General features: G+C 39.6%; 1 protein-coding gene across 2 annotated transcripts in view; it reads right to left on the reverse strand.

Moving 5' to 3' along the window:
- trim67 (tripartite motif containing 67) overlaps positions 1 to 26,830 on the reverse strand; it is a 64,720-nt gene that overhangs the window by 6,917 nt on the left and 30,973 nt on the right. Inside the window, exons 4-10 of one of the 2 annotated variants that reach the window (XM_026193985.2) lie at positions 23,750 to 23,860; positions 20,493 to 20,646; positions 7,628 to 7,708; positions 5,963 to 6,126; positions 5,246 to 5,384; positions 2,121 to 2,245; positions 1,826 to 2,004 (exon numbers count right to left, since the gene is read on the reverse strand). In XM_026193985.2, coding sequence (XP_026049770.2) covers positions 1,826 to 2,004; positions 2,121 to 2,245; positions 5,246 to 5,384; positions 5,963 to 6,126; positions 7,628 to 7,708; positions 20,493 to 20,646; positions 23,750 to 23,860 — 953 coding nt within the window. The remainder of the gene's footprint in view (positions 1 to 1,825; positions 2,005 to 2,120; positions 2,246 to 5,245; positions 5,385 to 5,962; positions 6,127 to 7,627; positions 7,709 to 20,492; positions 20,647 to 23,749; positions 23,861 to 26,830) is intronic. The other variant, XM_026193986.2, reaches the window with a different exon arrangement.

Genomic DNA, 26,830 nt, shown 5'->3' on the forward strand with positions numbered 1-26,830 from the left:
AGGAATGATATAATGACAATCTTGGGATTGCCATGTTATGAAAAATTAAATTCAGCAGGTATTTCTCCTTCTCTTCATGAATCACCGTAGTGGGATTATCATTAAAGGATTAAAAGCTTCGCCAGCAAAAATAGAACAAATTAAATCCCAGCATCACTCCACTCAGATTTAATTGTGCCTTCTAATTAATGGTTTATTAAATATTTGAGGGCTTGAAGGATGTTACAGAAAATTCCTAATGAAGGAACGTAAACTACTGATTTCATATTATACTATCCGGTCTGCAGATACACATGTTAAAGGCATTAATGTTATGAACAGCTTCTTCCAAGACAGAAAGTGCTACAACAATCCTTTAGAGGGGTTGATGAAAGAGCTGAAAACTCCATGAAAGCTTTGCCGCAGGAACGGGGATTTTTACAACCTAGCAGCCTATGAGTTGTTCACACAGCATGAGTAATATATTCAATTTTAACTTTGTAGTTTGACAAAACAAAACAAATTTAAAAATTTCAAGATTTGTCTTTTGTTCTTTGTATTAAATAACTGCAGCGGGGAAAACCAGCGTGATAATAGTGAAAGTCTGGAAAAGCTGTCAATGTCTTTTTTAGCTTTCCTGATGTTCCCTTCAACAATCTGTCCCTGGGCATCGCTGAAATCCTTTCAGCATGACTACAAGTTGTCGACTGCTCCCTGAAGCTCCCTTTCTAACCGGATCTCCTCGAGTGTGTCAAATGGAGCTCTTCTACTTGACTTAAATTTTTGGGGCAAAGAAAGAAAGTCCCAAATCTGCAGAGCATGAATTGTCTTCATAATTGCATGTGCCAATTTTCCTCATCTTTTTGCTGTTCTCTTTATGGATCAACATAGTGGATCATCTGTCTCTATCTCTAGCATCCTCTTCTGTCACACAAACTTACCTGTAGTGTCCTCCTTCACTCCAACCAAAAATCTTCTGTGTGATCTTCTTCTTTTCCTCCTCTGCACATGTCCAAACCATCTCAGCCTTGCCTTTCAAACTGTGTCATCAAAACACTCGACCTGAGCTGGTCCTCTAATCTTGCCAGTTCTCTAATCTTAGATACTTCAACTCTGCTACCTCCTGTCTTTATGTTAGTGCCACCATGTCCAAGCAACACATCCCAGGTAAACCTTTCCGTTCATTCTTGCCTGCACCACATCTCAACCAAGTGTTCTCTCACAGAAGCCTCGGGCTGTTACCCAATTTGCAAGTCTCCATTGACAGTCTGACCTTAAGGAAAAATTCACAGTGCACTCTCTTAAGAAAGACCTGATAGGCAAACACTGGGTTGTAGCTGGGGAACAAACCCCCACCAGAAGTGATGTTCCTCAAAATGATCTGATCATTTTGACAACAAAAGCCACTGAAGAGGTTTGACGTCCATGATAAAATCTCACAATGCTCATGCACAGAAGTGGAATTCTGATCTACAACGATTCTCGAAATAGCAGCTGAAAACAGACCTAAAGTTCACAAGGACATGAGGATGAAAGGCAAATCTAAAACAAATAAACTCAGGCACTGTATTGGAAGGTAACCAGTATATTATTTTAAAAAATAATCTTAAATTAGTCTTTTGTCAGTTGTCTTTGCATTTGAATGATATGAGCCTCTGGATCCTGCAGGATATCAGTTTGGGATTTTTCTTGAAAACATGCAGATGGAATCTCTTAATTGTTCTCATTTTTTAAATATGATATGTATTTTATGCCAGTATTATACAACATGTCCAATGGTAGGGAACAATGGTTAAAAGTTATCACTAAAAACTGTTGGTGGTGTTGTTGCTCCCCATGCACCTACCTGTTGGTGTGGGAGTTGTTGTGCATGAACCAGGAGCGGTTGTTGTCCACATACATGGCCCAGGCTTTGTCATCTTTCCCCAACATCATGTCCTTCATGGTGTTGATCCTTGCTATGCCAAACGCAGGATCTGGGTGGTTGTCATAGCGATCAATGCTGACCTCCCAATAGTGAATGCCCTGAGATTCAATAGGGGGTAAAAAAATTAATCTTCTATAACTTCTATAACCAAAAATCAACAGAAAAAGGCTAATCGCTGTCAGATTTAAATGGAAAATATCTGTATACACTTCACCTTGGAGAAAGCAGCAGTCCCCAGCACCACACGGTCATCATAGCTGTTACAGCTAACTGTCTGGTTGTCATTAGTCAGAACAATGTCCCGATGAGCTGAGGTGGGGTCAAAGGTGAACCAAGCCACTGTAAGAAGGACACAACAGTTAGCCTGCTAATAGTCTTTGGAAATTCTGTAAGTCTGTACTAACATTCACACTAAATTTAGTCACATGTTGTATTCTGCATCTTATTAAAATAATTTTAAAAACTGCTCATCCAAAGTGAACCTTACTGGGTAGCTATACCTACCCACACCTACAGTAAAGCCAATAATTATATCACTGATTCTAGAAGGGCCATGCTTTCTTTTTCATAGGATTAAAGACCCTATACAGTCCTTTGAAAATAAAACATGATTCAAAGCTCATAGAACCACCTTTAGCAGAAATAACTTGAAGTAATTGTTTTCTTTATAACTTTCAGTGTCTTAATTCATTATGGCCATATTTGCTATATAGCTTTGCTTCATTTCGTTAAGGTTTGATGTCATTTATTAATGCACAGCTCTCTTAAGGTCCCAAAACAGCATTTCTGTCAGGTTGAGGTCTGAACTTTGACTGTGCCATTGTAGCATATTGATTCTTTTCTATTTCAGCTATTTATTGTAGATTTGCTGGATAATTTTCCTGTTGCATGAACCAATTTGGGTGTTCTTGCAAACATGATCACATTTGACTCTAAAATACTTTAGTATCAGAGGAGTATAGAGGAGTTTAAGGGTGACTCAATGACTGCGAGGAGCCGAGGTCCTGTGGGTGCAAAACAAACCCAAACCATCACCGCTCCACCACCGTGTTTGACTTTCTCCAAACATGGCGCTGTACATTAAAAGGACATTGTTCGAGAAGTCTTGTGGTTTGTTCAGTTCAAAACCTAAGCTGTGCTACAATATTCTCTTTAGACAGTAGTAGGGATGGGTACCGGTATCCGGTGCCATTATGGCAAAAGCAGCGCACATTTCATTGCTTTATTTCGGTGCTTTTTTTTTTCTTCCTGAGATGTCATACACTTTGGATTCTAGCCAATCATTTTATCTTTGCAAGGATAGTAGGTGGGCCCAGGTACGTACATTCTTTTAGAGCTACAGATTAAAAATGCCCAAGGCAAAGTGGTCAAAAGTCTGGCTTTACTTCACAGCAAAAGATGCAAACTCAGCAGCCTGCAACAAGTGCTTTAAGGTGATACTGTGATACTGTGCAAAGGAGATAACACCTCGAATCTGACAACCAACCTGGCGATGCATAGCGTTTTTTTAGAAGCCAAGAAATGCACCAAGTTAGCAACATCCCCCAAGAACCCGAAGAGTAGAGTCCTGACCCCTAGCCCTGCCAGTGTAGCAGAAATGATGACGGATGATGATGCAGCAGCAGCTGTTCTTCTCTGCGTGAGTAGCTTAATGTTCGTGTGTAATTTAAGTTGAGTAGGCTAACCACGTTATTAAATTAATGCATGTAAGGTGAACTAGCAAACACCGTTGTAGTTACATGCGGCTGTCTTCTTGTTTGATGGCAGATACTCCCTTCACCCTGGCCAAAAAGGCTAAAATGACCAAAGCAAAAGTTTGAGCACCGTTTAAGCACCAGCACCGTTTCAAAAGTACTGGTTTGGCACCGGTATCGGATAAAACCTAAACGATACCCATCCCTAGACAGTAGAGGCTTTTTACAAGCATCTTCCAAATGACCCATACTTGAGTCTGTTACACCTTCTCTGAGCATTGTGTGGTCTGAAAAGTCAAACTAGTTTAATTGCTGTGACTGATTTTTTTAAATTATCAAAATACTTTGAACAAGCTCAAGGAATACACATAAATACAACTTTCAGCTTAACTCAGCAAGGGATATTTTCATCTCTGGCTGATAAAAACAAGACTATAAATGTAATCACTCTGTCAAATAATCACATTAATATGTATTAAAAGATTCTTTTATAATGAATGTGACCTTAGAAATCTTTGTACGGCGGTTGTGGGCAACAACTAATTGGGTTCATCCACAGAAAACAATGCACTTGTAAAGTGTAGGCCTGAGACGGGAAATGTTTCATCAACTACCAATGCATTATTAAAAAAGTGCTTGCACGTGAGATTTTTACTGTCACACTACACGGATGCCATGTTTTTGTTTGCAGCCATTGCTGTCTGTTCAACAAGAGTCACGTCGCCGCAGTTTTCTTTCTCGGTGTAGCTGCGGTACAATCCTCAAAGAGAGAGAGAGGAGGAAGAGGAGGAGAAGGGGAGGGAAAAAGAGGCAGAGTAGGCAGGAAGAAGAACGATGATAGAGAAGAATAAAAAGAGGGCGGGTGGGATAAACAGTTATCAGTCAGAAAACAGACTCTAATGCCCATTATTGTTGTGGCTGGTTCAGAGACACTGTTTGTGTGTTTGTGTATTGTAAAAATCTCCACCCGCATTGCTCTGCTGTTACACAGTGGGTGTCTCTATTTTCTTCTTTCACCTCCTCTTTCTCTGAGTCCTTAATCTCATTCTTTCCTTTCTTCTCCAGCAGTATATTCTGTTTTTTCTCCCTTTGCAGTTATGTTTTTTCCTTCCTTTTCTCTTTTTCCTTTGCATCTCTGTACAGTTTTACCTTTATCCTCTTTTTCCATTGCCCCCTTTCTTTTTCTTACTTAACCGCTCCTTTGATCTCCTTTTCTTTCCTTCTGTTTTCTTCTTGTTTGTGACTTTTCTTTACTGTCTACTCAAACCTGGTCTACTTCAGCTTTTTTCCATCCGCTTCCTCTTCATTATTCCGTTTCTCTTTTCTTCCCCTTTCTTTGTCTACTGTTCCTGTCCAGTGTATTTCCTTCACCCTCTTCAAAATCTTCCACCTACCTTTCTCCTGCCTTCTCCCAAAAACATCTCCTCCTCTATGTAAGAGGCTTTTCTGTTCACAGTTACATAGGTCAGATGAAATTACATCATGAAACCTGTTTTACAAAGAAGCTCGCAGACAAAAAAATCCCTTGGGTAAAAATATATAATGAAATCAAGACAGCCAAAAGAGCAGAATCAAAAGTAAGGCAGACAAAGAGTCCATCTGTCATGCTCTGGAAGCTAAGCCAGTTCCAGCACACACCACGTACCATCAGAAGTCTTGAGCATGACTGTCTTGCTGTATGGACCCACTCCAATGGAATTATAAGCTTTCACCCTTGCGTTGTAGGAACTGTTGAAATGAAGACCATCGACTGTACACACTGTTTCCTTCCCCACATATACCTCCTGGGGGCACACACAAACACGCACACACAGACACACACAAACTCAGCATCATTTGAAATGCAAGTTGAGGCAGTATATGCTCAAGGATTAGTGAAGAGGTCAAGATCTCTAGCACTTTTAATGCATGCTTGATGATGACTCATATACTTACACACATAAAGAGTATTATCTGTCCTTTGTCAGATATGAGCATCATATTGAGGAGAGCTACTAAACATCATTTTCTGAGTTTCAGATTAGATTAGTTATTTTCACAGTAGAGTTATTGCAGTGTTTCCCAAAAACAGAAATTTCTTGGGCAGGCTGCCCACGAATCTTTTTCAACCTTCAGAGAAAACAACGAGATTGAGAAACAAGTTCAAGTTGCTGCTGTGATGGTTCTTGGTGTCGTTCAGCTGTCTTTATTCTCTTGTCCTGGAGACACAACTGCTTATTTTTTATTATCTATTTCCACAAAAAATATATGCATTTCTTTTGGGTGCACACATATGATCTGTGCCTCATTACTGCCACGATACAGAGTAATTCTGTGGGAAACACTATTAGTGTAAATCTTTTGTTTAACAAATAGTACTCACCCTGTACTGTCCTCCATTGCCATCATCCAGCTCCAGGATGTAGCCCTCGATGGGGTTGATGGTGGGCATAGCTACCCTCCAGGCCAGGGTGGCGCTGTTATTCCTTGTGCAGCACTTCTCCAGCTGCAGGAGAGGAGCTGGAGGCACTGAGGGTCTAGGCTCCACTGTGTAGAGAGATGGATGGATGCAATTTAAATTTTGCAATCAATGAATGAGAGGAATTGGGACAAAGAAGAGGTACAAGGAGGGAGACATGAAAGTGTGGAAGGATGAAGAGAGGAAGACATACAGGGATGCCGTCATCTGGCGGGTTGCCTTTAAACAGACTGAATGAAGAGAAAAAGGAGCTTTAATGACAATCTGGTGGGAGATTTAAAAAAGAGCCTTAAAGGTGAAAGAGCTCTGGGTTCATTTACAGGGTAACAGCTGGGAATTATTAAGGGCTTAAACTGGACCTAGTGAGGACTCTACATACACTTAAAGGGTAGTGTAGTGGTAGGGATGCACTGGGTTAGATTGATATGCGCTTTGAAGGCTGACTTGTAGTTTGATAGTAATAAATAAATCAGCAAAGGTGGTAAGAAAGTATGAGACATCGGCTCCCCACCAAAGGCCAGACTGATGAAAGCAAAGCATCATTCCTGCATAAAATCTGCATAAAATCAGAGGAAAAGCATCATATCAGTCTAACTCTTGTACAAAACAGGTGAAAAGCAAATTCCAAAAGGAGAAACAAACATACAAACAATAAAATAAGAAAAGATTTAAAAAATCTTTCTTCACTTTTTCATTTACAGGTACTTATCTGATAAATATATAACAGTACGGAAAACACAGGGGAAGGCAGCAGTCATGGCGGACAGTATAGGAGATAATGCATGTTTTGTTGATATTACATATTTGAATTTATGACTTATTACATGGAAATCAGCCACAACATCAAAAATACAGATTATGTAAAGTAATTAATAACGGCCATCTCTTTACAATGCAATGTTCTGCTGTAGAAATCTGGTTTCATGTCATTTATGTGGATGTTACATTGACGCAGAACATTAAATTATCCTTCAAACAGCCCAGATACTAATGCAAACATGAATCTACAAGATGTACCAGAGATAGCCTGATCCACAGACGCCCCACCCGCAACCTCCAGCAGGCAAATGATCTGCTACCTGATCGCAGAGACCAAAGGACACCTGCAGAAGTCCTAAATGTTGATGGATTGAAGCAGATTCTAATGTTGTGGCTGATCAGTCTATAGCTATCAAGCAAGACTGAATATGTGAAAACAAAATGATTAGAGGATCATGTTTACTGCACATTTCCTCAGTATATACTTACTCCCTATAATTTGTATTGCCACAGTTTAATTCATGCATAATTATATTTTTATATATGTGTCATTAGTAATATGTGAAACAAAATTATCGCAGGAAACAAAGATCTTTGTGCAGAACTGTTCAGCAGATCAGTGTCGTTTACTGTTGAAGAGCTGAAAAACAACATGCAAAGGGAAAACACCAGAGAAACACTGTGGGACAAAAAGACCAGTGAGTTTCCAACCAGAGAGCTATCGGGGCTAAGGAACGAGGCAGGAGTGACAAAATATATGCAAGGAAGGGAAACAGAGATTTACAGTGAAAAATAGAGTCTCTGAAATACCTCCTGGGCTCTCTGTCTCCATCTCAGCCTCACCACTGCCTGCTTCCTGCATTTGTTTCAATTTTGGATTCTCCTGTACATCTGGAAATATGATGTTGATTTAAGTCAGTGTTCTCTAAAGAAGTAAAAAGGATGACCAGAAGTGTAGTGTATCAATCATACACTTATTTGTCACAATGATATTAACTAAAGGTCCAAAAATTATCATTGATAAACACAAAAATCGTTTGTCAAGCCTAAACTTGAAGGTTTTGTTGTCCTTTTTGTGTTGCATTATTTTGTGTAGTATTTTGTAGTTTTAGGTAGTATTTGTGTAGTGATAAGACAAGAGATTGTGTTTTTAGGTAGCACTTTTAGAGCTAGGTAATAATTTGGTAATTGTGGGGTAATAAGTTGGAAACAAGGAGGCAATAATTTTATCATCACTATCATCACTGCCCCAGTAATATCCAAGCAGTTATTTTGTATCAACAGTGATTACTGCTGAGTAACATTACATTACTCAGCAGTAATCACTTACTGAAATCATACTATAATGCATGTATATACAGGGAGTGCAGAATTATTAGGCAAGTTGTATTTTTGAGGAATAATTTTATTATTGAACAACAACCATGTTCTCAATGAACCCAAAAAACTCAATATCAAAGCTGAATGTTTTTGGAAGTAGTTTTTAGTTTGTTTTTAGTTTTAGCTATTTTAGGGGGATATCTGTGTGTGCAGGTGACTATTACTGTGCATAATTATTAGGCAACTTAACAAAAAACAAATATATACCCATTTCAATTATTTATTTTTACCAGTGAAACCAATATAACATCTCCACATTCACAAATATACATTTCTGACATTCAAAAACAAAACAAAAACAAATCAGCGACCAATATAGCCACCTTTCTTTGCAAGGACACTCAAAAGCCTGCCATCCATGGATTCTGTCAGTGTTTTGATCTGTTCACCATCAACATTGCGTGCAGCAGCAGCCACAGCCTCCCAGACACTGTTCAGAGAGGTGTACTGTTTTCCCTCCTTGTAAATCTCACATTTGATGATGGACCACAAGTTCTCAATGGGGTTCAGATCAGGTGAACAAGGAGGCCATGTCATTAGTTTTTCTTCTTTTATACCCTTTCTTGCCAGCCACGCTGTGGAGTACTTGGACGCGTGTGATGGAGCATTGTCCTGCATGAAAATCATGTTTTTCTTGAAGGATGCAGACTTCTTCCTGTACCACTGCTTGAAGAAGGTGTCTTCCAGAAACTGGCAGTAGGACTGGGAGTTGAGCTTGACTCCATCCTCAACCCGAAAAGGCCCCACAAGCTCATCTTTGATGATACCAGCTCAAACCAGTACTCCACCTCCACCTTGCTGGCGTCTGAGTCGGACTGGAGCTCTCTGCCCTTTACCAATCCAGCCACGGGCCCATCCATCTGGCCCATCAAGACTCACTCTCATTTCATCAGTCCATAAAACCTTAGAAAAACCAGTCTTGAGATATTTCTTGGCCCAGTCTTGACGTTTCAGCTTGTGTGTCTTGTTCAGTGGTGGTCGTCTTTCAGCCTTTCTTACCTTGGCCATGTCTCTGAGTATTGCACACCTTGTGCTTTTGGGCACTCCAGTGATGTTGCAGCTCTGAAATATGGCCAAACTGATGGCAAGTGGCATCTTGGCAGCTGCACGCTTGACTTTTCTCAGTTCATGGGCAGTTATTTTGCACCTTGGTTTTTCCACACGCTTCTTGCGACCCTGTTGACTATTTTGAATGAAACGCTTGATTGTTCGATGATCACGCTTCAGAAGCTTTGCAATTTTGAGACTGCTGCATCCCTCTGCAAGATATCTCACTGTTTTTGACTTTTCTGAGCCTGTCAAGTCCTTCTTTTGACCCATTTTGCCAAAGGAAAGGACGTTGCCTAATAATTAAGCACACCTGATATAGGGTGTTGATGTCATTAGACCACACCCCTTCTCATTACAGAGATGCACATCACCTAATATGCTTAATTGGTAGTAGGCTTTCGAGCCTATACAGCTTGGAGTAGGACAACATGCATGAAGAGGATGATGTGGACAAAATACTCATTTGCCTAATAATTCTGCACTCCCTGTATATATATATGTGTGTGTGTGTGTGTGTGTGTGTGTGTGTGTGTGTGTGTGTGTGTGTGTGTGTGCTACCTAAACACTGAAATACATTTTTTGCACGCAGCAATGAATTTTGTTCACTCAAATTTAGCTTTTCTTTGCTCGAAATAAATTTCTCCTCAAAATGCAACACTTGTACTTGCAAATTTTTTTTACATGCGCCCACTTTTTTTTAATGCGCGCTCAGAATAGTGCCACACAAATAATGCCGTATGCTTGTTCTACGCTTTTTTATGCTGCATATTTTACCAGAGGTGCAAAGTTATATTCTTTCCAGTGCAGCTGAGCAGCTGCTGCTATATTATTATAAAAGTATAACAGTATAATCCTATTATCCAGTATTCAGCATTGTTTGACGGTATCTGTCGCGGCCTTTTACTTTCCAAACACCAAAAAAGTCCAAGAAAGGCCGTGGGTGGCAACGGGAGGTTTGTTTTAGAACGCACTTCTGACTCCATTGTTTAAAAATCAAATGTGGTTTATTTCGTGCAAAATTATAAACAAAAATCAACCAAATAACTTCTTTAAACTTAAAATTAAACGAAAGCTAATTTAATTTGCTTTAACAACTTCAAAAGTGGTCAAAAAATCATTTTCTAACCCTCCCGTCTTCCCATCTGACATTTGGCAAACAAAAAACGAAAAACCTTTACCACACCCATCCGGGGTGCTCTTAATCTCTTGATTAATGGGAGGGTCCATAAGCTAATAAACCAATCACTTTCCAAAAGCTTCTCCAATAAAATTAATTACAAATTTACATAACAAAACCAGGTCAGAATATTCTTACACCTTTAAAGAAAAAAAAAAGAAAAACAAAAATGAATACAAATTGCATTTTATAAACATTCAACAAAAATGGCCACAACATTCCGGCCCCTAATTCCTGTGTAACATGAATTATATCTGTCTAAGTGGCCATCATAAAATGCAATACCAATAATTTTCTTCAGTAGTCCATCCGTATAGGTCTTTTTAAAAAACAAACAAAAGGAAAGGTCAATGTTCTATGATTTCAAGTCTCTGATGTTCATGTGTTTGCTTTGTGTGTATTCAAAAAAGGTGTATGTTGCATAATGGAGTGTAGAGCAAAGTGAGTGTCAGTGTAAATGTAGAGCCAGAGGTTCCAGAACTTGGCTCAGTTGGAGGCAAACATTCATTGTTTCCTCTAGATGGCCTCCACCAGGAGACATATTTTGTTGATTGGCCTCTCCAGCTCATTTGTTCGTGTCTTAACTCTAACACGGCGAACTACTCCGTGTGCATCGGCCATGGTTTCAGTGATGCGGCCAATGGGCCAAGAATTTCTTGGTGCAGCTCCATCAACAACAAGCACAACATCACCAATGCAAAAGTTCCTATGAATCTTGTTCCATTTCTGTCGTTCCTGCAACATAGGAAGGTATTCTTTCACCCACCTTTTCCAGAATAGATCCGCAATATACTGGGCTTGTTTCCATCGTCTTCGCAGATACAGATCCTCTTTTTTAAATAAACCTGGTGGCAGCACAGGTTTGCCTTTTAACTGGAGCAAGTGATTTGGAGTAAGAGCTTCTACATCATTAGGATCATCAGATGAAGGTGTGATTGGGCGGTCATTCAGTATAGCCTCCACTTCACAAAAAACTGTATGCAAGGTTTCATCATCTAGTACTTGCTGGTTTGTGATAGAGCATAATATTCTCTTTATTTCTTGCACCAAGCGCTCCCATACTCCACCATGATGGGCCCCATAGGGCGGGTTAAAGGTCCACTTTATGCCATCCTGTGCTAAACCTTTTTGGATTTTACTTTGGTTTAGCTCTAACATAGCTTGTTTTAACTCACGATTTGAGCTGACAAAGTTGGTTCCATTGTCTGACCGGATTTCTTTGACCTGTCCTCTGCGGCAGATGAATCTCCTGATGGCATTAATGCAGGAGCCTGTATCAAGAGAATGTGCCACCTCAAGGTGGACTGCACGACAGGTTAGGCATGTGAAGAGAACTCCATACCTCTTAACAAGACTCCTGCCTCTCTTTACTTCTATTGGTCCAAAATAATCAACACCAACATAAGTAAATGGTGGAAGATCAGCTGAGATTCTGTCAATAGGAAGATCAGACATTTTCTGCTCACCTGGCTTTTGCCGTTGTTTTTGACACACTATGCAATCTTTGATTATTTTTCTAGCTGCTGAATTAGCATGAGGGATCCAGTATTGACGGCGAAGGGTTGAAAGCATGTGATTTCTTCCTCTGTGACCAATCTTTTTGTGAATATGCTGAAGAATAAGCTTTGAAACATGGCTTTCTTTTGGCAAAATTGCAGGATGTTTTGTTTCCTCAGGTAAATCCGCTTTGCTCAGTCTTCCACCCACTCTCAAGACACCATTAGCAACTACAGGATCAAGCTTATACAGATGACTTGACTTCCTTACAGTGCCAGAGTTTAGGGCAGTCATTTCATCAGCAAAATGTTTTCTCTGCACAAAGCTCACTATAGCTTCCTCAGCCTTGGACAAATCCTCAGTTTTGAGCAGAGTGTTCCATTTATCATCTTGCTTAACACATATTTGACTTCCACAGTGCGTGCCCAGCAACTTCTGTCTTTTCCTTGTTTGCAGTTTAAGTCTTTCTTTTACTTTCAGGATCCATGCCACACACCTTTTTAATTTTGCCCAGCTGGAGAAGTACAACAGCAGCTTAGTAGTGGGACACACATCTTCTTTCAGCACAGCTGCACATATCAGGCCCTCCCCTTTTATTTCTGGGTCAGCTTCCAAATGGACAGATACACAATTCATGCCTACAGGCCAGTGAACAACAGGTTTACTGAGAAATTCTGGACCACTGATCCAGGTGGACGATTTCAGGAAACAGCCAACTGTCATTCCTCGAGAGGCTGCATCAGCTGGATTCAGCTTTGAACTGATGTATCTCCACTGCTCAACTTTTGTCAAAGCATGAATGGTGGAGACTCTATTAGCTACATACGTTTTGAACCGTGTGGTTGTGTTTGCAATGTACTGTAGCACAGTTGTGCTGTCAGACCAAAAGACTGACTCACTCAGATTAAGATTGAGTTCAACTGATAGCATTTTGTCCAAGCGCACAGCTAAAACTGCAGCAGCCAGCTCAAGACGTGGGATGGTGACTTGTTTTAACGGCGCCACCCTTGCTTTACCAATAGTAAAGGAAACACACACTTCCTGCTTGCTATTAGATAGCCTAAGATATGATACAGCACCATACCCAGTTTCACTGGCATCACAAAAGTGATGCAGCTGTGCATTTTTTATCTCCCCAAATCCTTTGGGTGTGACACATCTACTAATACTAAACTTGTTAAGAAGAACTAAATCCTCAACCCATTTTTGCCAAGTTTGTGCCATTTCTGCTGGTATTGTCTCATCCCAGCCAAACCTCAGTTTACATAGATGTTGCAGAATTTGTTTTGCAGGCAGAATGACTGGAGCTAAGAAACCCAAAGGGTCGTAAATGGAGCTGACATTGGACAGAATACCACGTCTTGTAAGTGGTTTGTTCTTGTTCACAATACTGAATGTGAAAACATCACGTTCAATATCCCATTGCACACCGAGAGCTCTTTCTGTGGGTAGCTGATCCCGACTAAGGTCCAGCATCTTTACACCTGTGGCTCTATTTTCCTCCGGGATCTGACAGAGGACAGAGCGATCACTACATACCCACTTATTGAGCTTAAATCCCCCCTTGGCACACACTTCAGTAAGCTGCTGATAAAGTGAGATGGCCTGCTCAACAGACTGAGCAGATTTAAGACAGTCATCTACATAAAAACTATGCCTGATTGTATGTATAACCTCCTCTGGGTACAGATGTTGGTTGTCATCAGCAGTCTTTAGTAGTGCATAGGTGGCACAGCTGGGGGAGGATACTGCACCAAAAATGTGGACTAGCATTCTATGTTCCACCAGCTGTTTTGTGATGTCACCATCGGGCCACCAGAGAAAACGTAAAAAGTTTACGTGTTCCTCAGCTACTCTGACCTGATGAAACATCCCTTTAATGTCTGTCATAAGTGCTATTGGACCCTGCCGAAAGCGAATCAGCACACCTAATAAAGTGCTAGTCAGATCTGGGCCTTGTAATAGCTCTTTGTTCAGTGATGTTCCAGAAAATGTTGAAGCACAATCATACACAACACGCAGTGTTTTCTTGCGGGGGTGGTAGACCCCATGATGAGGTATATACCACACCTTTCCTTCCTCATTCTTCAACTGTTCTTGTGGTATGATTTCTGAATGTCCCTCCATACTAACATTGTGCATGAATTCTTTGTATTCTTCAAAGAATAACTGATCCTTCTGAAACCGTTTTAGCAGATATTGCGCCCTCTGCTGAGCCACCTGCTTGTTGTTTGGCATTCTTACTTCAGGTTTACGAAAGGGTAATTTCAAGTAATAATGGCCATCCTTAAGTACAGCTGACTCTGACATTATGTTCATGAACTGTTTATCTTCTACAGACATTTCTGCACGCTCATTACACTGGTTCTCCACAAAATCTTGATTATACTGCGTAACCAGCATTTCCTCTAAACTACTTATAGAAATGCGGTTTACCTGAACAAAACTAGCATCATGCTCATCCTTTTCACTACCCTGATTGAGTGGCCCATTGACAACCCAACCGAGACGAGTTAGCACAGCATAGGGTCCATTACCCTCACTGTTAATGATTCTCCAAGGTTCCAGCGCTTTGGGAGAATTTACACCAATAAGCAGCCCAATGCCAGCATTTATCGGTGTCAACTTAACCTCCTTTAAGTAAGGCCATTTTCTTAAGTTTTCTTCTTTAGGGATATTTTCTTTAGTGACAGGAATAAACTTTTGAGTGTACACATCAGGCAACCTCAAATACTCATTCTGTTTCAAAGCAGCTACTTCCATACCAAAAAGTTTATAGCTACTTACTGGCCTTTCCTGACCCATAGTCTTTAACATGATTTCCACTTTTTTTCCAGATGCATTTAACTGCATCATCAACGCCTCAGTGCAAAAAGTTGCAGAGCTGCCGGGATCAAGAAAGGCGTACGTCTCCACAACCTTCGTCCCATTTTCCAATTTCACTTTTACTGGAACAACTGACAAGGCACATTCATTAGACCCGGCCCCAGTATGGCTACCAAAGTTCAAAGAAACAAGAGCATTTGAGACTGATGATTCTTTACATTCAGCTTTAGCTGCTTGCCACTGCCGTTCATTTGAGTCTATGTGAAGAACAGTAGGGTGATTTTTGTTACAGGTGTGGCACGTCAAACGATGTGGACAAGCTTTACTAATGTGGCCTCTCTTTAAGCAACCAAAGCATAAACCTTTACTTTTAAGGAATGTCACCTTTTCTTTGTTGGCTTTTAGTTTGAATGAGTCACATACGTCCAAAAAATGAGTTTGGTCACAAAACAAGCATCGAGTTTGATTTAACCCTTTAACTTCATGGCTTATCTGAATCCGTTCCGGTTTGTGTTTGTCATTGATCTGTTCTGAAACTACAGCTACAGAAGTAGCAAAGCTACTGCTTTTAGTTTTAAGCAGTGTCTTTGATGGTTTTGAAGCCATCTTTTCTTTTGTGTTTTGACTTTCTCCAAAAACAGGATCTAATGCAGCTCTTGTTTGCTTTTCAAGAAAATCAAGAAGATCTTTAAACCCTGCTCTGCGATCGCACTTTTCTGTTATACCAACGATTATTAGTCGCCATTTATCACGAAGTCTAAAAGGCAACTTTGAAACAAGAATCCTCATATTGGTTGAATTTTCCAGCTCATCAAGAAACCCAGCTTCATCCATTGTGTTGAAGCAGCTTCTTAGAAAGAATGTGTAAGCACGTAATGCTGAAGCATCATCAGACTTTAAAACTGACCAGTTAAGAGCCTTGTCTATAAATGCAGATGTTATCTTTGCTCTGTTACCAAAGTTCCACTCAAGCTGTCTTTTTGCCTCAACATAAGCTGTCTGTGGACTCATGTGCATGCAACTTCTCACTAAAATTCTGGGCTGTCCTGTAGTAAACTGTTCTAAATAATAAAGCCTATCCTGCATGTTATCAGTTTTAGTTTCTATTCCTTGCTCAAAAGCCTTAAGAAAGGATCTAAAACGCAAAGGATCACCACCAAAAACAGGAATGTCTATAGCTGGAAGCAGTGACAACCTCTGTTGGTTTACAAGCATCTGAGTAATTTCATTTTGCTTTGTCATAATCTCTATTAGGGCACTGCTGTGAACATCAACCTGTGAAGAGATTGGCCTTGGGCTTTCCCCTTCTGGTTTGACCTTAGCAGGTGCATGTGTCTCTAGGGGCATTGGCAAAGGAGAATGAACTAAAGGGGCTTTCTTTGTTCTTGGAGCCTTTTGAGCTGTAGCAGCAGGTATGAACTCAGTAGATGTTCCAGAAGGCGCTGTAATCCCGCCTTCTGATTCAACCTCAGCCCTGGATGCAAGGCTCTGCCGATCCTGAGCAGAGGTGAGAATTTGCCTTTTTGCATCAGCCTTTACCAACTTAGTTCTTAGAGCCAATGCTTCTTTTCTTGCTTTTAATTGAACTTCTTCCAGTTCGAGCGCATGTTTTTCTTGCAGTGCGTCCACCTCCGCTTTTAAAGCGGCTCTTTCCACTTCAGCTTCCATCAGCGCCATTGAAGCCGCACGCGAGCTTTTACTCCTTAAACTTAAGGCTGCAGTAACATTACTGGGCGCTTTACTAGAGCCCTTGCTGACAGGTTTAGCAACTCGTTCAGAAATCATGTCGCTCGCTTCTTGCGCTACTTGTGAGACACTATCATGCGGCGCAATGTCACTGTCATGAGATGCTACCTTTGATTCAACATTAGAGGCTGCAAATTCATCCTTTTGTGGATCAGGGTCTGCATTTATCCAAGTGTCAATTCCATGCAGAAAGTCTTTAAAACTGATCAGCTTAGGTTCATACCAATCGCTGTGATCCGTTTCCTTTTCATCATCGTTCAGCAATTTTTGAACTGAAGTCTGTAAGTCCATAAACTCTCCCAAATAATCATTAAATGTTCTCATGTGTTCATCTATGGAGGCTTTTGATTCTCCAGCATCAATGAGAGCATTAATGTCATTTCGTTTTCTTGTCAGAACGCCAAGCTTCGCTCTGCGTTTTTTAATTAAATTAAAAAGCTCTCTTTCTTGTTCCTCCATTTTAACCAGAAAATTCGTTTCACAGGGTCCAAAAGATAATTGTTTAATACAAATGTTTCATGTTGCAGCTCAGCATCTCGGTTGATCCAAACAAAGTTTCGCATTTACTCACGAACTTTGCGTCATTTCTTTTTCAGTCCATTCTGCGAAGATCCAGTCTTCCAAGTCCAATCTTGCAAGCTTTTCCATCTTCCAAGTTGACATCCAAGCGAGACAAAATGATTTTTTGACTTAAATGTCGCGGCCTTTTACTTTCCAAACACCAAAAAAGTCCAAGAAAGGCCGTGGGTGGCAACGGGAGGTTTGTTTTAGAACGCACTTCTGACTCCATTGTTTAAAAATCAAATGTGGTTTATTTCGTGCAAAATTATAAACAAAAATCAACCAAATAACTTCTTTAAACTTAAAATTAAACGAAAGCTAATTTAATTTGCTTTAACAACTTCAAAAGTGGTCAAAAAATCATTTTCTAACCCTCCCGTCTTCCCATCTGACATTTGGCAAACAAAAAACGAAAAACCTTTACCACACCCATCCGGGGTGCTCTTAATCTCTTGATTAATGGGAGGGTCCATAAGCTAATAAACCAATCACTTTCCAAAAGCTTCTCCAATAAAATTAATTACAAATTTACATAACAAAACCAGGTCAGAATATTCTTACACCTTTAAAGAAAAAAAAAGAAAAACAAAAATGAATACAAATTGCATTTTATAAACATTCAACAAAAATGGCCACAACAGTATCAATGCAAATTTTATGTTTAATATTGTGGCTTATTATAAGGAAATGTTTGGTAATGTTTCTACTACATTTCATAGTAATATTTGTCACAATTTAAAGCATATGAAGTTCACTTTAATAGTTTATTAATATGTAATTACAAAAATGTAAAAAGGCAGTTTTGTAGTTCTTAGCCCTGTTTCCTGGTTATCACACAGAAACTACTGCAAAATACATTAGAAGGTTACCTAGGCAACCAGAGCCAGGAATGTCCGTGAGCAATCAGCTGTCAGCTTCAAAGAGATGAGTGAGGAACGAATCACTTTGCTCCAAAGCTATGCGTGGACATAGCTTTAAAGCTGTGCATAATTAAAGATGTAACTGCTTTAAGTGATAGGTCTTGTAGAGTGTTTAATTTAATTAGTTTCATTTTTGTACAAAGAATCAGCTGTTCTGTTTTTCCAATAATTGCATTTTGCTTTGAGCTTGTTTAGCCACAAACTAGTATCCTATACAATTAATAGACAGTGAATTACAGTTCTGTGTTTCTAATCAAGCCACCTACTGTTAACCTAAACTACTCAACTCAACCATCTCATGCAACTATTAGCATCTCGTTTTAAGAAAAGTTGAGGTGAAGACAAGAAAAGAAAATGAAAGATAAAAAACATGCAGAGGAGGAATAACTAATGAATCTTTATGCCTGTGGAGGATGTTATGATGGCTATGCACATCTTTTATTTACAGTATATGGGTTTAAACAAACTTAATATTTGAGTACAAACATACCTTTTGTTGGTGCTCTGTATGTCAAAGATTAAAATTCAAATGCTTAAAATGAAATTGTCCGTCGTTAAAGTCCATACCAGATAATGGGTGAGAGAGAAAGGAATCATACAACTGAATTCCACATCCCCAGTCTTGGAGAAGAAAAGAGAGCTGATCAAAGCTTTCTGGCTTTCTAAGAAGTTTGAGTGGAGCTTAAATTGGAGAAAATCTATTTGAAGTAGAACTTAACTCAAGCCATGACCTGAAGACCCGGGACACATTTTTTAATTTAATTCACTAAGTTTTTGTCGTGTCTGTAAGAGCTAGTGTCCTTATTTTCTAGGAAGTTGACTTTGTTGGGGACAAAAAACGTTGCTGCAGCTCATTGGAAGTGTCACCCAAGATGAACCATAACATTACAAGAGTGCATAATCACAGTTATGATACCGAATATAAAATTTATCACACACAGAGCTCCACTGAATGTAATTTCCTCATTGTGAAAATGAGTATTTTGCTTATGATTTAATGGATTTTGTACTCTTAATAGCTGATAACAAAGACCGGTCAGCATTATTTACTTTTCTAGCAAAGTAACCAGGTTGAATCTGCTTCTGCACAGGGAAGACATCCCATCTTCACCGCCTAAGTGCAGCCATATGCAAATAAAATATGCATATTGGTGATTACATATTTAATATACATTAACTATACATCTGGGTAATCTCGGAGACCGCAGCGGAATGAATATAAAACACGCTGTTTACTCATGCGCGCCAACTGGCTGCTGGGTAGCAACAGCCAATTAATAGATAATTAGATGTGCACACTGTAGTATGAGTTAAAGAAACCTTAAAAGAAAAGAGCAATAGCAGCTAAATCTTATTTTGTTGACTTTAGAACATAGGTGTCAAACTCTGGCCCGCGGGCCAAATTTGGCCCGCAGCCTAATTACATTTGGCCCGCGAAGCCATACCAAATTACTATTAGAGCTGGCCTACTGGTATTATACAGCTAATATATATATTGTTTAGTATTAAGCTTTGCTTGTTCCATATTCAGTTTTCCAGTAAAACTTATTTGAGTCCATAAGAAAAGATTCATTCTTATATCTGGAGGAAGATTTTTTTTTTTAAAATAAATATTAATGTTAGCCCGCGACTTTGTTCCAGTTTTGAATTTTGGCCCACTGTGTATTTGAGTTTGACACCCCTGCTTTAGATGAATCTTGTTTGTGTATGTTTGTGCATGCCAAAATTATTTACATATATCTATAATCATAGAGACTTTTTAAGTAAATCGTTGGCAAGCTTACAAGTGAGCTTTACTCCAGGACTTCAATATGTATGTGCAGCTCAAGAAAATGAGTATTCTGGCAACCCAGTCAAAATCTGTGGTCAGCCTCCAAATTCAGCCACAACCCTGAACTGTTCCTCAGTTTTCCTCACTGTGTAGGAACAGTTTTGTTCAAAAAGATTCATATAGTAAGATTTTTGTGAGGAATATGATCTCAATGGGAGGAGAATTGAGGCTGCTTGATGATTTGAAGCAATGTGGTGGCCAGAGACAGGTGTGCAAGTGAAGAGACTATCAGTGATACTGCAGGATACTGCTGATTGTCATATTATCTGGTGGTAAATACATTAGATGATTACCTAGGCAACCAGAGGCTGGTAAGTCCACAAGCAACCAATCATCACCTCCAGTGAGGAGCGAATTGCTTGAAGCAAGGACTCTGAGATGCATCAAGTTAGTATAAAAGGCCAAAGGTTTACAGAGGTAAATCTAGGATAACAAATTATTCTCAATTCAAAGTTAATAAATCAATCAATCTGTTGTTCCCAGCAGAGTAACTGAGAAATTCCCAGCATTGAGCTTGTCCGTACATCTTAGTTAAACTAGCTTTACCATTCTTTTCTAGTTTTCTCTCGTGTGAGACTCATGCCTTATAAAGTGGAGTACGCCTTTTAAATATACAGCTAAAGAGATTTTTTAATTTGACTAAGTTGTAGTAGTACAGTTGGTCTTAAAGTCCAAACGTGTGCTCACCTTTGCCCTGGCAGAAGTCCAGCTGTAGGATGGTCTGTAGCAGCGAGTCGGTATTGAGAGTGAGGTCAAAGTCAGGGCCAACCTTTGGCTCCAGGGCCCCTTTAACCCACTGGTCTTGAGATGACGTCACTCGCTTAATCAGAGCATCTGAGATCTACGCAAACACATACAGTGGGCAAGTTGAAGTTTGCAGACACAGTATAGATTCAGCAATGGTTTACTTGTAAGAAGTAAAGAATGAAGAAAACGCTGGAAATGAGAACACATTCATTCAATATTTATATACTTTTAAATACATTGGAAAATATCAGAGGCCCTCCCTGCATACAAAGTGGATTTTCCATTTGACTGGCCCGGCTTCCATGCACTGTGTCTGACAAGTGAAATGAGGCTCACATTAGTGCAGTTCAAATATTTAAAGATATGAATTAGACCCCTGATCTGAGGATAAGACAAAAAAACCCAACCTCTAGTGAATACATTGCATGATTGTTTCCATTACTTATGCTCAGTGTAGGGACTAACGCATTATTAAGTAACGCGTTACAGTAACTACGTTATTACTGTGGTAACGAGCACGGTAACTAGTTATTATGTGGTGGCTATCGCGGATCTTCCACAGATTCAGTAACATTAGCAAGTGGTGGAGGCCAGCAGGTAGATGAAGGAAAGGGGAGGCAGGAGGAGAGACTCGAGGCGGGTGTCCGAGTGTCAAGTGAACTGAACTTCAGGTAAGAAGTTATGACCTGCAGTCTATCTGGGTCAGATATAAACCAAGTTTAGGTGGAGTTTATTTTAGTTATGCTGACTTTTTTGTACTGCATACTAGCTAGCATGACGGAGTTTCTATACAGCTGGGCGGCTGCTATGATGTTACTGATGTTGAACTTTATTTTGTTCATAAGGTTAATTATTAGAGTTGCCAACCGTTCCCTAAAAAATGGAATCGTCTCGTATTCAGAGAAAATATTTTGTATTGAGCTGAAAAGGAACGCAGTTTGTCCCGTTCTTCAGCTACAATGAAAAAGACACAAAGCTGGAGTTATTGTCTTTACGCTGCAGCTGTCTCTTCTTCTCTCATTCTCTCCCCCTCCCTCTCCTGTTTCTACTTCAATCATGAAACTGATCAATGATCAGCTGATCGGCTTATCTGTCGCAAGTCCCGTCTGTCTTGTTTGTTTATCTCCCACATATTTGGAAATATGCACATTATTTTTTCCTTTCTATTGGTAGGTGGCACAGTGCACTTGTGGCTAGAAGACTGGAAGCAACACATTAACAAGAGAATTCTGAGTAAAACCAAAGTTACTTTCCTGAGTAACTAGTTACTTTGAAAGTAACTGGATTACTTTTGATAGAAGTAACTAGTAATGTAACAACTGTAATGTAAAGTAATTTACCCAACACTGCTTATGCTTCAGAATGGGTAAAGAAAAAGGAAGCTTATTTTCTGGAATATCTGGAAATCATGTGTGTTTTTATTCAGTACCATAAAGGCACATTTATGACTGCAAATGAAGGCCACTCAAGGTAAAAAAATAAAAATAAAAAAATCAAGATTTAAAATTGTGAATTTTGATCAAACAGCTGAAATTTACAAGAACAAAGATGAAGAAATAAGTCATGTAACTGTATTGCTTTATTTTTCAACTTTAAGTTGGAATAAAATCACATATTTGAATAGAATAGAATAGAATAGAATAGAATAGCCCTGTATTGTCGTCGTACTTTTGTTTGTTTTTTGTTGCTTTGTTTTTGTTATTTAAAATCAATAATTTGTAAGACTTGAGAAATGTAATTAAACATTATTAAATGTGTTTTAGCCAAGGTTAGAGGATGACAGGTTTTATTGAAAATGAGCTTGTGGCTTCTGGTCTGCTTTATCGACCTCATCGGATAGATCTGTCGTTGGCGTCTAATAATGTGTTTTATAAGTTATTGATCCCAGAACCTCAAATAATGACTTTTTTTACAACTTAACCTTGAAATGTTCCTTTACACAAAAAATAAAACCCGACTTTTTTCTCATCACTGTTTTCTCTGTTTTTATGACTTTAAACTTTAAACCTTTTTTGCTGTTGTGTTGGTTTCTTTTTTTCTTTTTTCTTGCCCTCTGTGGCTGTAATATGCCCCCGTAGATGTTTGCTGATACACTACAAATATTTCTGCACATGCACTGCATCCTGAGTCTGTGGGAGCAGGTCATTGTTGAGTAAGTGGGTGTCATGTGCCCTTCCTCTATCACGTGCGTGCTCTATCCAGGCGTACCACCTAACACATAAGGAAAGGAAGTATTTCCAGTGGTGACACAAATACTGAATATTTTTTCTATTTCAAATTTCAAAAACGACCTCCCCCTGATTTCACACATCCAGATATAGCGCTTTTGATATATACTACTAAAGATATGCAAATAAAGTTGTATAAAGCCTTTTTTGTTTCCTGAGAGAGTTGTGTGAACTTTGATATAAAGCCCAGACTCTGCATGAGCTGAGACTCGAGACAGATTTAAAGATGAAAAAAAAGTCTGATGGTCTTGAAAAGTCTTCATGATTTAGCGTTCTGCAGGAAACCAACATTTATTTCTTCTGAGGAGGTCACGTTTCTCCATCTATACATACAAAGATCAATGATTATTTATTAGCTACTGAGCATGTCAACCTATTGATTACTAGGCATGTAAAATTAATTCAAAATAGAACAGCTGCAGATGTATTAAAATAAGATGCATGTTGCTGTGACTGTAGTGCTGAAGTGCAGGCAGGCATGTGGGGTTGTTGTTGTTGCTGTTCTCCGTGCTGACTCCTTCCTCTGCTACGCCACAGTTTGCTTGTTTTTTTTGGCTGTGCCGATTCAACAAACATCAGAGGCTCCCCGTGAAGCTGATTTCTCCTAATGTGCTCAGAGGATCTGTGTGTCACGCTTCCTTCCTACCTTCATTTCCATTTTTTGGTTCAAAATATCTCAGAAAAAGATTTGATTTGGGTTGAATTTTAATCGAGTAAGACCTCATAGTGTTTTGTCCTGTGCTTTACTTATTTAAGTAACATAATTCCCTTGGCCTCAGCAAAAGAAGGAATGTATTCTGCCACACGCTGTTTTTGTGCTGATGTTCGGTTGTTTTAGATGTTTAATAGTTTTTAGATTATGGTGAACTGAAATTGTTGTTTTTTTGTGTTCTTTTTGTCTTTGTAACATCCCCTGTTACTCATCTTCATACTCGTCTCACACGCACAAACATGAGGTGTGTAAAATACCTGGAGGAAACCACTTGGATCATTCTCTTTGAGGACTTCTAGACAGTACTCCATCATGCCGGTGGTCTGCCGTAACTTCATAGTGCAGTGTGTGATCTGGTCACGTACCACCTGAACAAAACAGATCAGATGCATGAGTTGTTAAAAGCAATTATTCTGAGATGAGCATCTGAAATATTTTCACTATGTTTAATTGTATCAGTTTCAATCAGTTTGTACAAGTGAAAGACTCTGAAAGACTCTGAGGTATGACCTTTTCCCCGAGCCTTCCTTTGCCCCCTGTTAGTGTCTTCCATTGCCTGCATGAGTTTATTCTCTTTCAGTTGTATCCTCTTGCTTTAAAAAGTTGTTTCCTCATCTTTCCATTTTGTTTTTAACTTCCTACCTTTGTTCTCTTTCCAACCTTATTGCCTGATTGAGTTCACTTGTGCCGCATTACCCTTTTAGTGGCTAGAAGACTAGTTATTTAGGCCCCTGGCAGTCTGTCCATTCTTTGATGTCGATTGTTGGGTTCACTTGAACAACTTTAGCATCAATATGGTATTATATCATTATATGTGTCCCAGGCACACTCAAGCGCATCTTGGTTGGTTGTAGGACTAGCCTTACTCAGGGGAGATATACATGGAGACACAACTTTCTCCTATCGTCTATTTTGTCCCTTTTGTCTTACTTCTCTCTATCACCATTTCTATCCCTTTGAAAAAGTGCGGCTCCATAAATGTTAGAGGGGTAAGTATTATTTCTCAGTTGCAGTGAATAGATAGAAGAAAATAAACTGTAGAAAACTAAACAGAAGAAAGAAGAAGAGAAATAATTTAAACCAGTGAGACACTCCGGGGCCTGCCAACCCTGGCAGGGCCTCCTTGGATGAGGGTGTCTCGTGATAATGGCCGAAGCACCCGATGAACCCAAGGTCCACTACTGATGATGCGTCCCAAATTTTAATATGATAATCTAGATCAGATCTCTAATCTCTAAACCTAACCAAGGGGGGGGAAAGGCAGATTAGCTTGGGACAAAGACCGAAAGTGAGGCATAACGATGTGTGCCGCTGGTAAAGTTTCTGGGCTGACTTTCCTCAAAACAGCCATTCCTCAAGATTTTCTCCATTTAAAATGGTAAATGGCCTGTATTTGTATAGCGCTTTTACTAGTCCCACCTAGGGACCCCAAAGTGCTTTACACACCCAGTCATCCACCCATTCACACACTGGTGGAGGCAAGCTACAGTTGTAGCCACAGCTGCCCTGGGGCAGACTGACAGAAGGGAGGCTGCCATATCGCGCCATCTGCCCTTCTGGCCAACACCAGTAGGCATTAGGTGAAGTGTCTTGCCCAAGGACACAACGACCAAGACTGTCTGAGCTGGGGCTCGAACCGGCAACCTTCCGATTACAAGGCGAATCCCAACTCTTGAGTTACGATCGCCCCGATTTAAAGCCATGCATTATCACGCATTGCAACATCTAGTCCTTTTACTGAATTACAACTACGTTGTTGTCAGCAGAAATATTGCTAATTTCAGAGTGAACTTGTGAAATTCTCTCAAATGCTCAGTAATACAAAGAGGTGGACTTAAACAACAATTTAATCTGTGATACAATCAAAAGCTGTAAATGGTGTCCATGGAGTCCACTTTTTCATGCTGGTCAACTTTTTCTCAGCGACAATGACGCTTAAGATTAGTTCAGTAATAATACAGTTCAGTAAGAATGGGAGGTAATGAATAAAGAAAAGTGGCACCACGCTAAAAAAGTTCAGAACTGCCAGCTCAGGATCACACTGATTTTTGAGCTTGGCAGCAGGTTGTTATATGTGCACTGGGAGTGTAATTAGGGAGCAGAACATGGGCAGTTGGAACTGGCTGACACGAAAGACGAGTTAGTGGCTGGCATGCAAAACAGTCAAGGATTAATTAAAGACTGTCTGACAGCGTGACACCATAATGCCACAACTGGAATCGATCTGTTGATCTCTCATAAATTTCACAGAAACATTATCAGCCGCAACCAGACAAACGCACTTTTCTGTTTTTCATTCAGTCTCTCTCTTTCACACAGACACCAGACACATGCCGTCTGCTGGCTGAACCCCGAGCCAGGGGAAATGAGATTTGGACGTGTGTCACAGTCAGCCGTTTTGGGGCTAATTGAAAGTCTGCAACCTGTCATCGCTTTATTAACCTTTTGTTTTCTTGCAATCAAGCTGCACCACTTTTAACTCACGAGCAATCTTTAATCCTCAGCTCATAGTACTACTAATATCATTATACTCCACGTGTAACACACACACACATCAGGTTTTAAAGTTTAAGCAAGAGATTAGACAGAAAATATTTTGAAACTTGTCTGCATCCAAAATAATTAATTCTAGCGTTAACCAATGGCCGTCTAAATGGATCAGAGAGTTAATTAGGTGCAGTTGTGGTAATTAGTCGTCTTTTATTTGATGGTTTATGAGATCAGTTAATTATTCACCTGTCGTCTGTTGTCTGAGTTGAAATATGAAGACCATGACAATTTAGGAAATTTCTAAATATTTTCTTGCATTTTATCCGTTTAGTAAGTTTTCTTATCTCACATGAAATATCCATGTATTTGTATTTGATGTCACGTCACTCCCTTTTTTCTTTGTTTTTCTCTTATTTGCACTCATACTGTACAAGTCTACTAAAGGTGCAACTTAAAATATGCACATACTCAAATTATTTCCCAAGAGAAAATTTGTTTTTCAAATCACGTTGCCGAACCGTCGCTTTTATCCTCCGTGCAAACAACATGAAGTACGAGGCGTGACGCTTGAGTAAATCTCAGATTTATTTCAATTGCTTTCTGTCCCGCTGAGACTTGCCGTCAACTCCCTCCCACATGCTCCTGCAGCCCCGGCTGATGGGCTTTTCCCGTATGTTCCTCATGAATCTGAAATGAATTTAAGGGTTCAGATATTGAAACACGGTAATTGAATGCACCTCATTGGAGGTACATCTCACAGCCTCTTCAGCAGACACTGAATCACATTTCATTTCAGGTTAGAGCAAAAATATTTTTATTGACATCTATTTTCAGTACACTTTAGACTA

Source organism: Astatotilapia calliptera, chromosome 15 (assembly GCF_964374335.1).
Source record: "Astatotilapia calliptera chromosome 15, fAstCal68.1, whole genome shotgun sequence".
NCBI classification, from domain to species: domain Eukaryota; kingdom Metazoa; phylum Chordata; class Actinopteri; order Cichliformes; family Cichlidae; genus Astatotilapia; species Astatotilapia calliptera.